This window comes from Artemia sp. Qi Xiang Cuo, chromosome 20, assembly GCF_049724085.1.
Source record: "Artemia sp. Qi Xiang Cuo chromosome 20, ASM4972408v1, whole genome shotgun sequence".
In the NCBI taxonomy this organism is placed as follows: domain Eukaryota; kingdom Metazoa; phylum Arthropoda; class Branchiopoda; order Anostraca; family Artemiidae; genus Artemia; species Artemia sp. Qi Xiang Cuo.
Genome location: NC_142813.1, coordinates 1237711 through 1253160, shown reverse-complemented (window position 1 = coordinate 1253160; position 15450 = coordinate 1237711). Strand labels below are relative to the sequence as shown.

At 33.6% G+C, this 15450-nt stretch overlaps 1 protein-coding gene across 3 annotated transcripts in view; it reads right to left on the bottom strand.

Annotated features, from left to right (window-relative positions):
• The window catches only part of Prestin (solute carrier family 26 member prestin), a 145144-nt gene that overhangs the window by 22500 nt on the left and 107194 nt on the right, over positions 1 to 15450 (bottom strand). For all 3 annotated transcript variants that reach the window (XM_089106284.1, XM_089106285.1, XM_089106286.1), the window contains exons 8-9: positions 12397 to 12591; positions 10586 to 10663 (exon numbers count right to left, since the gene is read on the bottom strand). In XM_089106284.1, the coding sequence (XP_088962410.1) occupies positions 10586 to 10663; positions 12397 to 12591 (273 nt within the window). The remainder of the gene's footprint in view (positions 1 to 10585; positions 10664 to 12396; positions 12592 to 15450) is intronic.

Genomic DNA, 15450 nt, shown 5'->3' with positions numbered 1-15450 from the left:
TGGCAGCGGTTATATAAGGTTATGAAAGGGTTAGAAAAACAAATAGAAAAGGGTTAGAAAAACAAATAGGCAGCGGTTATATAAGGTTAGAAAAACAAATAGAAATACTTAATAATGACGTTTAAAGCTTATATGTATTTTTATATATATCTATTATTTATTTTATTAAAATAAGACATTTTTTGTCCATATCAAATAAAAATTCAATAGAAAGCTAAGGAATCATTTAAGTTGAAATGAGTGGTCTAATTACCAAATGCATTAATTCTATAAGCATACTGAGACACAATAACTAATTTTGATACTGATCGGCTATCTATCATGCAAAATTTTTTTGAGGAATTTCTTGCTTTTCCTTATGTAGTTAAAGTTCTTTTTAGCGTGCAGATAACCAAAATGGATTTTTTATGGGTGTTAGTTAAGCGTTAAAATGATACTAATCCTTATTTATTTATGGATGTAAATCTTTCATAAGTGCTGATTATATTTTCAATGGGTGCAAATCCTTATTCTTCTAGGGATTGATCCTCTATGGATGTTAATTGTTAGTGGACTAATATAGTCCCTTTGTCACAAAAACCCTCCACTAGAAATCACTCCGCTGCTGAAACAAAACGCAACGGAAAACGCCATGTTAAAAATGTCAATGAAAATAGACAAAATCCTGGCTCTTTCCGACATCGTTGACGGCATTGGCTCGAAAACTTCGAATCAAGGATTAACACCTACGGGTTGATATTGATTAAGCATGCACTAAACATTAATTCGTGTTCCTTTAACGGTGTTAATCCTTTGGGGATGTTAACTAAAAATTCAATTCGGATTAATCCTCTTTTATGGGCGTAAATCCTTTATGGGCGATGGTATATGCGTTGATCATGTTTTCAATGGGTTCAAATCCTTACTTTTGTAGGTCCTTGATGGGCGTTGATGAAGCGTTCAATGGGTGTCAATGGGTGTTCGTCATTATTCTAAGGAAATTTTTTAATCCCTTTGCTCCGAAAAACACTACACTAAAATCCACCACCGAACTGGGAAAATAAGCACGGAGTTTAGATATAACTCTGTCTAAAAACCGTCAAAACGAAGTTTACCGACAAAAATGTATGGCGTCGACTAAAAAAAATAATTTCAAGGATTAACACATATGGGTTTTAATCCTTTGTCGTGTTGATCAAGCATTCACTGAATAATAATTCACATTCCTTCAACGATGTTAATCCTTTATGGGGGTTAATTAATTATTAATTATTTAGTTAATTAACTAAAGCTTTAGCCAAATACTCAGTGGGTGTCAATCCTTATTCTAAGAAAACATTACAGTACATTTGTCACAAAACGTCCACTAGCAACCAACGCGTTACTGGAAAAAACATCACAGGGGCTAGAGAAAATCCTATCTAAGGCCAGTCAAACCAAGCCCGGAATTATTGGCTTGTTTTGACACCGTCATGTCTCGAAATCCTCACCCCAACTAGTGGTAGAAGGCCACTTGCCACATCCTAGCACCAGGGAGACCTGTAATCATTTTATGTTTTTAACCAGGCAGAAATAAGCAGTGTTAACAGATATCAGGCACGTACACAGGAATTTGTTTCGCGGGGGGGGGGGCAATTTGTTTCGGGGGGGGGGCAAATCCTTCAAACCCATTATTCTGTGAGAAAAATCAGAAAATTATGGGAAAATGAAAAAAAATCGTGAGATTTCGGGGGAGCCCGGGCCTGGAGGCCCCCCCCCTGCGTACGTCCCTGACAGATATCCAATACAAGATACAAAATCATAAAAGCGAAAATGCGCCAAAGCTGAATAGTGAATTCAAAAATGAACTAATTAGAGGAGCTCAACGCGTAGCCGAAAATATAAAAGAAAAAAAAATGCCCAAATGGTGCAAAAACACCTCACATGACAACACTGCAAGTAAGTAGTGAGCAAATATCGTAAGTACGGACGAAGTTCAGAGTCTATCAAGTGCGTTGACGACAAAACCAAATGAACCTTTTTTTAAGCAAACAATCAAAATTAATTTAAAACTTTAAAATATAACTGAGCATATTAATACTGAACAAGTTAAATATGAATCAGTCCCACAAAGATAAGTTTTAACTTGAAGCTGAGCCTGAAGGACATATTTCCCTTCAAAATATTGTGAAATATGAAGTTGTCTGTATTCTAGTGCTTGAGGTATAAAGAGGAGTGGAGATTTTTATTCGGGTTTCCAAGATAAAAAAGGAAAGAATCAAAAACTTGTATCAGATTATTGGATTAAAAAGCAGCAAAAGAAAAAGAAACAAAGAGGCAACTAAGGTTCTTCCTCCAGATCCAAAATTCCCTCAAATTTCTGGGTACTTTTTATTTAAGTTATCTTGCTTGTATCTTACTTAAAAATAACAGACATCCTCCACCCCCCAATAATCCTCTTTATATCTTTGGAATCTTTATATTAACATTAATAAATATATATATATATATATATATATATATATATATATATATATATATATATATATATATATATATATATATATATATATATATATATATATATATATATATATATATATATATATATATATATATATATATCATTATACCAATATTTTTATATCAATTGGCACCCCTGAAAAGTTTAAAAACTTAATTTGGCGCCCCTGAGGTGACGGTAATTCAAGAAAACTGAAAGAGGAGGACGATGATTTTTTTTGAATCACTAATGAAGAAATACTGACGATGCCCTCAGGTGTCCCCATTATTTCAAGGAAACTTAAATAGGAGGATGATGATTTTTTTAATCACTAATGAAGATATACTGACGATACCCTCCCCTATCCCCATTATTTCAAGAAAAACTAAAGAGGAGGATGATGATTTTTTTGAATCACTAACGAAGATATTCTGACGAGACGCTCCCCTATCCCCCTTATTTCAAGTAAACTGAAATAGGAGGATAATGATTTTTTGAATCGCTAATGAAGATATACTGACGTTCCGCTCCATTGTCCAAATAAATTTAATAAAACCTGAAGAGGAGGATGATTTCTTGAATCACTAATGAAGATATACTGACGATGCCCTCCCATGTCCCCATTATTTCAAGAAAACCTAAATAGGAGGATGATGATTTTTTTAATACTTAATTAATATATAATGACTATACCCTCCCATTTCACCATTAATTCACTAAAACTTAAAGAGGAGGATGATGATTTATTGAATCGCTAATGAAGATTTACTGACGATGCGCTCCCCTGTCCCCATTATTTCAAGAAAACTTAAATAGGAGGAGGATGATTTCTTGAATCGCTAATGAAGATATACTGACGATGCCCTCCCCTATCCCAATTAATTCGAGAAAACTTAAAGAGGAGGATGATGATTTTTTTGAATCACTAATGAAGATATACTGACGATACCCTCCCCTATCCCCATTATTTCAATGAAACTTAAATAGGAGTATGATGATTTCTTGAATCGCTAATGAAGATATACTGACGATGCGCTCCACTGTTCCCATTATTTTAAGAAAACCTGAAGAGGAGGATGATGATTTCTTGATTCTCTAATGAAGATATACTGACGATGCGCTCACCTGTCCCCATTATTTCAAGAAAACTTAAATAGGAGGATGATGATTTTTTGAATCACTAATGAAGATATACTGATGATGCCCTCCCCTATCCCAATTAATTCAAGAAAACTTAAGAGGAGGATGATGTTTTTTTTGAATCATTAACGAAGATATACTGACGATACCCTCCCCTATCCCAATTATTTCAAGAAAACTTAAATAGGAGGATAATGATTTCTTGTATCTCTAATGAAGATATACTGACGATGCGCTCCCCTATCCCAAGTAATTCAAGAAAACTTAAAGAGGAGGATGATGATTTTTTTAATCATTAATGAAGATATTCTGACGATACCCTCCCCTATCCCCATTATTTTAAGAAAACTTAAATAGGAGGATGATGATTTTTTGAATCACTAATGAAGATATACTGACGATGCCCTCCCCTATCCCAATTAATTCAAGAAAACTTAAAGGCGAGGGTGATGATTTTTTTGAATCATTAATGAAGATATACTGACGATACCCTCCCATATCCCAATTATTTCAAGAAAACCTAAATAGGAGGATGATGATTTTTTTTAATCATTAATGAAGATATACTGACGATCCCCTCCCCTTTCCCCATTATTTCAAGGAAACTTAAGGAGGAGGATGATGATTTATTGTATCTCTAATGAAGATATAATGACGAATCGCTCCCCTATTCCCATTATTTAAAGAAAACTTAAAGAGGAGTAGGATGATTTATTTAATCTATACTTAAGATAGACTGACGATGCGCTCCCCTTTACCCATAAATTCAAGAAAACTGAAATATTATTAGTATGATTTTTTTTAATAATTAATTAATATATAATTAAGATACCCTCCCCTATCACCATGATTTCAAGAAAACTTAACTAGGAGGAGGATGATTTTTTTGATTCATTAATTAAGATCACGATGCGCTCCCCTATCCCAATTAATTCAAGAAAACATAAAGAGGAGGATGATGATTTTTTTGAATCATTAATGAAGATATACTGACGATACCCTCCCCTATCCCAATTAATTCAAGAAAACTTAAAGAGGAGGATGATGATTTTTTTTAATCATTAACTAATATATACTGACGATCCCCTCCCCTATCCCAATTAATTCAATAAAACTTAAAGAGGAGGATGATGATTTCTTGAATCGATAATGAAGATATACTGACGATACCCTCCCCTGTCCCCATTATTTCAAGAAAACTTAAATAGGAGGATGATGATTTCTTGAATCGCTAATGAAGATATACTGACGATGCCCTCCCCTATCCCAATTAATTCAAGAAAACTTAAAGAGGAGGATGATGATTTTTTTGAATAACTAATGAAGATATACTGACGATGCGCTCCCCTATCCCAATTAATTCAAGAAAACTTAAAGAGGAGGATGATGATTTTTTTAATCATTAATGAAGATATACTGACGATACCCTCCCCTATCCCCATTATTTCAAGAAAACTTAAATAGGAGGATGATGATTTTTTGAATCACTAATGAAGATATACTGACGATACCCTCCCCTATCCCAATTAATTCAAGAAAACTTAAAGAGGAGGATGATGATTTTTTTTAATCATTAATGAAGATATACTGACGATACCCTCCCATATCCCAATTAATTCAAGAAAACTTAAAGAGGAGGATGATGATTTTTTTAATCATTAATGAAGATATACTGACGATGCCCTCCCCTATCCCCATTATTTTAAGAAAACTTAAATAGGAGGATGATGATTTTTTTGAATCATTAAGGAAGATGACGATGCCCTCCCCTATCCCAATTAATTCAAGAAAACTTAAAGAGGAGGATGATGATTTTTTTGAATCATTAATGAAGATATACTGACGATACCCTCCCCTATCCCAATTAATTCAAGAAAACTTAAAGAGGAGGATGATGATTTTTTAATCATTAATGAAGATATTCTGACGATACCTCCCTATCCCCATTATTTTATGAAAACTTAAATAGGAGGATGATGATTTTTTGAATCACTAATGAAGATATACTGACGATGCCCTCCCATATCCCAATTAATTCAAGAAAACTTAAAGAGGAGGATGATGATTTTTTTGAATCATTAATGAAGATATACTGACGATACCCTCCCCTATCCCCATTATTTTAAGAAAACTTAAATAGGAGGATGATGATTTATTGAATCACTAATGAAGATATACTGACGATGCGCTCCCCTGTCCCCATTATTTCAAGAAAACTTAAATAGGAGGATGATGATTTTTTGAATCACTAATGAAGATATACTGATGATGCCCTCCCCTATCCCAATTAATTCAAGAAAACTTAAAGAGGAGGATGATGGTTTTTTTTAATCATTAATGAAGATATACTGACGATACCCTCCCCTATCCCCATTATTTCAAGGAAACTTAAATAGGAGGATGATGATTTCTTGAATCCCTAATGAAGATATACTGACGATACCCTCCCCTATCCCCATTATTTTAAGAAAACTTAAATAGGAGGATGATGATTTTTTGAATCTCTAATGAAGATATACTGACGATACCCTCCCCTATCCCAATTAATTCAAGAAAACTTAAAGAGGAGGATGATGATTTTTTTGAATCATTAATGAAGATATACTGACGATACCCTCCCCTATCCCCATTATTTTAAGAAAACTTAAATAGGAGGATTATGATTTGTTGAATCACTAATGAAGATATACTGACGATGCCCTCCCATATCCCAATTAATTCAAGAAAACTTAAAGAGGAGGATGATGGTTTTTTTTAATCATTAATGAAGATATACTGACGATACCCTCCCCTTTCCCCATTATTTCAAGGAAACTTAAATAGGAGGATGATGATTTCTTTAATCGCTAATGAAGATATACTGACGATGCGCTCCCCTGTACCCATTATTTCAATAAAACATAAATAGGAGGATGATGTTTTGTTTTAATCATTAATGAAGATATACTGACTATACCCTCCCCTATCCAAATTAATTAAAGAAAACTTAAATAGGTGTATATTTATTTCTTGAATCTCTAATGAAGATATACTGACGATGCGCTCCCCTAAACCAATTAATTCAAGAAAAAATAAATAGGAGGATGATGATTTTTTTTAATCTTTAATGAATATATACTGACGATACCCTCCCCTATCCCAATTAATTCCAGAAAACTTAAAGAGGAGGAGGATGATTTTTTTTAAACATTAATTAAGATATACTGACGATACCCTCCCATATCCCCACTATTTAAAGAAAACTTAAATAGGAGGATGATGATTTGTTGAATCTCTAATGAAGATATACTGACGATTCCCTCCCATATCCCAATTAATTCAATAAAACTTAAATAGGAGGATGATGATTTTTTTAATCATTAATGAAGATATACTTACGATACCCTCCCCTTTCCCCATTATTTCAAGGAAACTTAAATAGGAGGATGATGATTTCTTGAATCGCTAATGAAGATATACTGACGATGCGCTCCCCTGTTCCAATTATTTCAAGAAAACATAAAGAGGAGGATGATGATTTTTTTGAATCATTAATGAAGATATACTGACGATACCCTCCCCTATCCCCATTAATTAAAGAAAACTTAAATAGGAGGATAATGATTTTTTGAATCTCTAATGAAGATATACTGACGATGCGCTCCCCTGTCCCCATTATTTCAAGAAAACTTAAATAGGAGGATTATGATTTCTTGAATCGTTAATGAAGATATACTGACGATGCCCTCCCCTATCCCAATTAATTCAAGAAAACTTAAAGAGGAGGATGATGATTTCTTGAATAGATAATGAAGATATACAGACGATGAGCTCCCCTGTCCCCATTATTTCAAGAAAACTTAAATAGGAGGATGATGATTTCTTGAATCGCTAATGAAGATATACTGACGATGCCCTCCCCTATCCCAATTAATTCAAGAAAACTTAAATAGGAGGATGATGATTTCATGTATATATAATGATGATATAAAGACGATGAGCTCCCCTTTCCCAATTATTTAAATAAAACTTAAATAGGTTGAGTATGATTTATTGAATATCTAATGAAGATATACTGACGATTCGCTCCCCTCTGCCAATTAATTCAATAAAACTTAAAGAGGATTATGTTTTTTTTTAATAATTAATTAAGATATAATTACGATACCCTCCCCTATCCCAATTAATTCAAGAAAACTTAACGAGGAGGATGATGATTTTTTTGATTAATTAATTAAGATCAAGATTCGCTCCCCTATCCCAATAAAATCAAGAAAACTTAAAGAGGAGGATGATGATTTTTTTGAATCATTAATGAAGATATACTGACGATACCCTCCCCTATCCCAATTAATTCAAGAAAACTTAAAGAGGAGGATGATGATTTTTTTGAATCATTAACTAAGATATACTGACGATACCCTCCCCTATCCCCATTATTTCAAGAAAACTTAAATAGGAGGATGATTATTTCTTGAATCTCTAATGAAGATATACTGACGATGCGCTCCCCTGTCCCCATTATTTCAAGAAAAGTTGAATAGGAGGATGATTTTTTGAATCACTAATTAAGATATACTGACGTTGCCCTCCCCTATCCCAATTAATTGAAGAAAACTTAAATAGGAGGATGATTATTTTTTTAATCAATAATGAAGATATACTGACGATACCCTCCCCTATCCCCATTATTTCAAGAAAACTTAAATAGGAGGATGATGATTTTTTGAATCACTAATGAAGATATACTGACGATACCCTCCCCTATCCCCATTATTTCAAGAAAACTTAAATAGGAGGATGATGATTTCTTGAATCGCTAATGAAGATATACTGACGATGCGCTCCCCTGTTCCAATTATTTTAAGAAAACCTAAAGAGGAGGATGATGATTTTTTGAATCACTAATGAAGATATACTGACGATGCCCTCCCCTATCCCAATTAATTCAGGAAAACTTAAATAGGAGGATGATGATTTCTTGAATCGCTAATGAAGATATACTGACGATGCGCTCCCCTGTCCCCATTATTTGAAGAAAACTTAAATAGGAGGATGATGATTTTTTGAATCACTAATGAAGATATACTAACGATACCCTCCCCTATCCCCATTATTTCAAGAAAACTTAAATAGGAGGATGATGATTTCTTGAATCGCTAATGAAGATATACTGACGATGCGCTCCCTGTCCCCATTATTTCAAGAAAACTTAAATAGGAGGATGACGATTCTTTTTAATCACTAATGAAGATATACTGACGATGCCCTCCCCTATCCCAATTAATTCAAGAAAACTTAAAGAGGAGGATGATGATTTTTTTGAATCATTAATGAAGATATTCTGACGATACCCTCCCCTATCCCCATTATTTTAAGAAAACTTAAATAGGAGGATGATGATTTCTTGAATCGCTAATGAAGATATACTGATGATGCGCTCCCTTGTCCCCATTATTTCAAGAAAACTTAAATAGGAGGATGACGATTCTTTTTAATCACTAATGAAGATATACTGACGATGCCCTCCCCTATCCCAATTAATTCAAGAAAAATTAAAGAGGAGGATGATGATTTTTTTAATCATTAACGAAGATATACTGACGATACCCTCCCCTATCCCCATTATTTTAAGAAAACTTAAATAGGAGGATGATGATTTCTTGAATCGCTAATGAAGATATACTGACGATGCGCTCCACTGTCCCCATTATTTCAAGAAAACTTAAATAGGAGGATGACGATTCTTTTTAATCACTAATGAAGATATACTGACGATGCCCGCCCCTATCCCAATTAATTCAAGAAAACTTAAAGAGGATGATGATTTTTTTGAATCACTAATGAAGATATACTGACGATGCGCTCCCCTATCCCCATTATTTCAAGAAAACTTAAATAGGAGGATGATGATTTTTTTGAATCACTAATGAAGATATACTGACGATGCCCTCCCCTATCCCCATTATTTCAAGGAAACTTAAATAGGAGGATGATGATTTTTTTGAATCACTAATGAAGATATACTGACGATACCCTCCCCTATCCCAATTAATTCAAGAAAACTTAAAGAGGAGGATGATGATTTTTGAATAACTAATGAAGATATACTGACGATGCCCTCCCCTATCCCAATAAATTCAAGAAAACCTAAAGAGGAGGATGATGATTTTTTTGAATCATTAATGAAGATATACCGACGATACCCTCCCCTATCCCCATTATTTCAAGAAAACTTAAAGAGGAGGATGATGATTTTTTTTATATCATTAATGCAGATATACTGACGTTGCCCTCCCTATCCCCATTATTTCAAGAAAACTTAAATAGGAGGATGATGATTTTTTTTTAATCAATAATGAAGATATACTGACGATACCCTCCCCTATCCCCATTAATTCAAGAAAACTTAAAGGAGGATGATGATTTTTTTGAATCACTAATGAAGATATACTGACGATTCCCTCCTCTATCCCTATCAAGTTTTGCCGTTGGGACCAATGTATTATAATCAAGATATTGAATCGATTTCTTTTAGATGGACATTTCATCAGCAAATGCAAGCAATAAATCTCTGCAACATTTCTTAAAACAATGAATAAGCAAACAAAAGAATAAGGAAAAGAAAATCACAGAAAAGGAAGAAATAAAAGATAAGACAAACTTACAGCTAACAAAAGAATAAAGAAAAGAAAATCACAGAAAAGGAAGAAATAAAAGATAAGATAAACTTACAGCTAAGAAAAGAATAAAGAAAAGAAAATCACAGAAAAGGAAGAAATAAAAGATAAGATAAACTTACAGCTAAGAAAAGAATAAGGAAAAAGAAAAATCACAAAAAAGGAAGCAATAAAAGATAAGACAAACTTACAGCAAAGAAAAGAATAAGGAAAAGAAAATACCAGAAAAGGAAGAAATAAAAGATAAGATAAAGTTACAGCTAAGAAAAGAATAAAGAAAAGAAAATCACAGAAAAGGAAGCAATAAAAGATAAGACAAACTTACTTGACTGTACTTCGAAACATCTAGATATAGTTCAGTCCCTGGAACGTTGCCAAGTAAACAAGCATGGGGCTTATATGCCTGATATAAACAAAAATTATTAAAAAACACTACAGAAAAATACAATATACAAGGAGTTACTTAACAGAGAAAGAGAGAGGATTATATAGCCCAAACTAGGAATGAAGAATCATCCAACACAAAGATTCAAGTGCGTCTGGGGTGGGAGGACGTCATAAAGAAAGATTTAAAGGAAATGGGAACTTCATGGGCGGGTGTAAAAAGGGAGGCTTTGAATAGATTGGGATGGAGGAGGAGCGTGCGTAGCTGTGTTGGCCTCAGGCGGCTTGGTGCTGCGGTGAGTTGTTAGTAGTAGTAGGAATTTTACAAAACCACGCAGATATGATCAGAGGTTTTGAAGGGAGCCACTAAGCGTCTCAGTACTTGTGCATTATATCTCACCTACCGCTATATACTGTACACAGAAATACTACAGGAAACCAGACAAACGAGTATTTGCTAGATAAATGTTGTTTTGTGGAGTTTAGGGGTGGGGGTTTACGTATTTAATATACGCTATGCTTTAAATAGCTCGTAAAATACAGAGTGAAAATGCAGTTTACTAAAATAAATAAAATTTAGTCCAAAATCAATTTTAATCAATTAATTAAATTAATGATCAAATGTCATTTATTAGTTAGTTTAATTTTAATTAAAAACTAATTTCAAAGATAAAATGATCTATTATATATCTAGTTTCGTAATAATAGCAGTAATGACTATAGACTTTCTTTTTAAAAATGAAGAATAATAATATAGTGACATTCTAGCAGACACTAGAAGGGGGGGGGGCTATATTCACAAGAAGGAGGGGGAGGAGAGCGGTGCTCTTTTGACCAACTTAGTCAAATACAAGACTTGTTCGTCAGCATTTGCAATGCATATTTATGGTTTTCGGTGGCAGAATCAAGCATTTGAAAAATAATATTAACTAATGAAAGTGGAGGCTTAACACAAAGTTTTAGGGAAATTATAGAAATGAAAAATATTGCACATAAAATTTTCAATATCAAGAGAGACAAAGGAATATTTTGAATAAATTCTGTTTACAATTATATTGTTAGGGAGCAATCGTATACTTTTAAATAATCCAACGTATTATAATTATTTATCATTGATTTAATTTTAAATATTAAAAATTTTTATTTCAATGTAATTCTTCCTCATTTTTAATCTGTTTTCCGGTTGAGAGTGGTTGTCATTGCAAGGTCGTTTTGAAGGGATGTTCGGCCTTAGAAAGTTTCAGGGAAAGATGGTTGTTGTATTTGTTTGATTTATCAATGTGAAACCATTATTGTTGCGAAAAAAAGGAAAAAAAGTGATCGTGTATTCCTTAGTGGTTGTTGTATTTGTTTGATTTATCAATGTGAAACCATTATTGTTGCGAAAAAAAGGAAAAAAAGTGATCGTGTATTCCTTAGTGTTTTTGACAAAGCAGACGTGGATCCATTATAAAAAGGGAAGTCAAGACGCCAATAACTAGGCCGATATCAATATCGATGAAAGCGATTGAAAAAGTGGCGATGGCAACAACAATCTGTGATAAAACCAGTATATGGCACTGACAAAAAATTGACAATACTTGACAAAACTCACCTGTAAAACCAATATAAAAAGGGCAGTCAAGACGCCAATAATTAGGCCGATATCAATATCAATGAAAGCGATTGAAAAAGTGGCGATGGCAACGACAATCTGTGATAAAACCAGCATATGGCACTGACAAAAAATTGACAATACTTGACAAAACTCACCTGTAAAACCAATATAAAAAGGGCAGTCAAGACGCCAATAATTAGGCCGATATCAATATCAATGAAAGCGGTTGAAACAAAAGCGGCTATCCATACCAACGCATCATATAACGATACTTGTAACGCTCTCTTCAAATCCGAAAATTGTAAAAACATCCCCTTCAATGCAACGACAATTATTGAAGCCAACACAGCCTGAAAGATATAGGATTTTTATGTAACATTTCTTTCGCTTTTTCCCCTTTGCTTCATCCTGGTTTGTTCCTTATTTGTTCCTAATTGTTAATATTTTGATTAATTATTGGTAATGTTTTGAAAATAAAGGATAATTTCTTGTGTAGGTACGAAAAACACAAAGTTAATAAAAACATTTTCTGAAGACAGTGATTAAAATAAAATATAAACGACTAATTGGCTTATATGACTAATAGCCATTGCCTCAGCGAAATGCAATGCAAAAGTAACAATAAAAAAATCTATATATAATAATAATAATAAACAAAAACAATACAAAAAAAATATAAAATCTAACTCAGTCAAGATCTCTCCGATAGAACAAGGATGATCTAAAAACCCAAAAAAATAAAAAAAATTGACAGAGGCTTAGCTTTATAGCCTTATAAAAGTTAAGCCGAGACTGGACTAAAAGCTGAATTGAAGGTTTAACCTCCACTAAGCCGTTTTCAATGCTAAAAAAAGTGATACTGCAAGCGATGTGACAACCCTGCGTTGTTGTGCTTGAGAGAGTACATTTATCAGAGCCCTCCCGTAGTCCCATAGCTTAATTCGAGTTTCTACTCCGTCCGTTAATTTTATGATTTTTCAGATTAAAATTAGTGAAGTCGTGTTTTCGTTGTGCGTCACGGAATAGCTCAATAGTAGCCGAAACTATAAAAAAGAGATTTTTGATAGCAATAGATCCATCGAAAGAATTTTTTTTTTTATTCTGAGTCCAAATATACAAGATTCATTAAGTTTATTACTAGCCATGAAAAGCTACGAGCCTGATAAAATTTACCCGATCTATGAAGGGGGGGGGCACTACCAAAAGGTCAAGGAATCTTAATGAAAACCACACCATCAGATTTAGCTCATCAGAGAGGTGTACGTCCTAGTATTCCTCCCAATACCTCCTTCCTTTGATATTGTGTAAATCCAAAAGCTTAGAACATCAAGCTTAGAACATCAAGCTTAGAACATCAAGCTTAGAACATCCCAATTGACTTAATTAAAGCCTTTTCAGACATAATTGCTGAGCCTTTATCAAATATTGTGAACCAAATCACAAAACTGGGTAAATTGTGACTTTGTGTTTCCTTTGTAACTGGCTTAAAGTTAAAATTAGTCCAAGTATTGACATCCAACACTTTCGTAATTTAAGGAAAACTTCCACCACCCATTACTTTGTGCACTTAGTACATACCATCCTATGTAACCTCGAGAAACCAAATGTTTGGCTAAACCAACTTCGTCTTAACTGTTTTACCAAATTCAACTAAACCAACTATCTGCGTCAACTTTCAAAAGCGTTTGACTTGGTTGACCACAACATTCAGATTCAAGGTCATTACTAGATAATTTGGACTTCACCCTCTCTTAAATATTATTATATCGTTCCTTTCAAATAGATCACAAGTTGTAAAATACAAAAACATTTTCTCCAAACTTTACTGTGGAATTCTTCAAGGAACCGCACTGGAAATTTCTAGTCATGATTAATGTAATTGGTAAGGAATTCCCCACAAAGATGGATATATGTAGATGACTTGATCCTTGAAGTATATCATGAGAATATTAAAAATGACCCCCTCGAAATCCTAACCCATGTTCCGAATGATTTGAAGAATCTAAATATGATAGTAAGTTCCACCAAAATGACGATAAACTTCTTGAAATCCACTCCCGTTTATCTGGACACTACCCCCACCCCACCCCCGAACTCACTATCCATGTTTAAACTGTTAAGTAAATTTAATTGCCCTAGAATGCATTCCCTCCGTGTTTACTCATCCTTCGTCAGGCCGCTATTGGAATATACATGTCTGGTTTGGCATATGTAACTTTCAAGTGAACTTAGCGACAAATGGTATTGGTCCAAAAGCGTTCACTCAGGACCCTAATCAAAGAGAGCAAACTTCCTCCTCCTACCCTACTTCCTCCTCCTTAAGGCTGCACGCATTACCACATTAAAAGAACATAGGTACAAAACTTGCTTCCAGTTTGCTAAATCGCCCATTTCTAATCCCCGTATTGAGGACATCTCTCCCGATTTTCACAACCCCACTATATCCCTACTGCCCCACTTAGCCTCCTTAGCAATCCTAATTTACTCTCCGATCCATGATGTTACTGAGAAATTCAAAAAAAGTTTTATCCCCTTTATTCTGGAGCGCCTTAACAATTTATGGTATGTGTCCTGAACCAAAATCAACTCCTCCGTCTCTTATTTTAGTTGATATTGTATAGTCAAAATAAATATGCCCATATTTTGTATCTATTGCCACTTTTTTTTGCTCATTTGTGATACTTATTTGAGCTTTATTTCTTTTTTAATCTAGTCGTTCCCACAATCCTTTCTTTAATTTTTGAAATTATGACATTTAATTGACATTTTGGTTTCGATCTTTCTTATTTTTACAATATTTCATTTGGAATACAAAATCGGCTATTCTTTTTTCTTTTAGCCTATCAGTTTATCATAAAGTATTGTCATTCATCCCATCCCCCACACTCCGTCTTTTGTCATTAATCGCATAAAGTTAATTTTAGTTCTTGGACATGGATCTTTTTACATATATATTACTAATTTGTGTTAAATTTTGACCGTTTTTGTGCTTGATTGGCATTTTTAACATTGTCTTACTGCATTAGTTGTTTGTATGCTTTGTTTTCTTTTGCTAGATATATTACTGGAAATATTATTTTACCTCTTATCTTTTGTTTGAAAGAACCAAGAACTTTGGCAAGAAATTAATCAGTCTCATTACTTTTATGCCACACTTCGTACATATATATATACATCGATCTTATTCAACGAGCAATAGTTGTTTATAC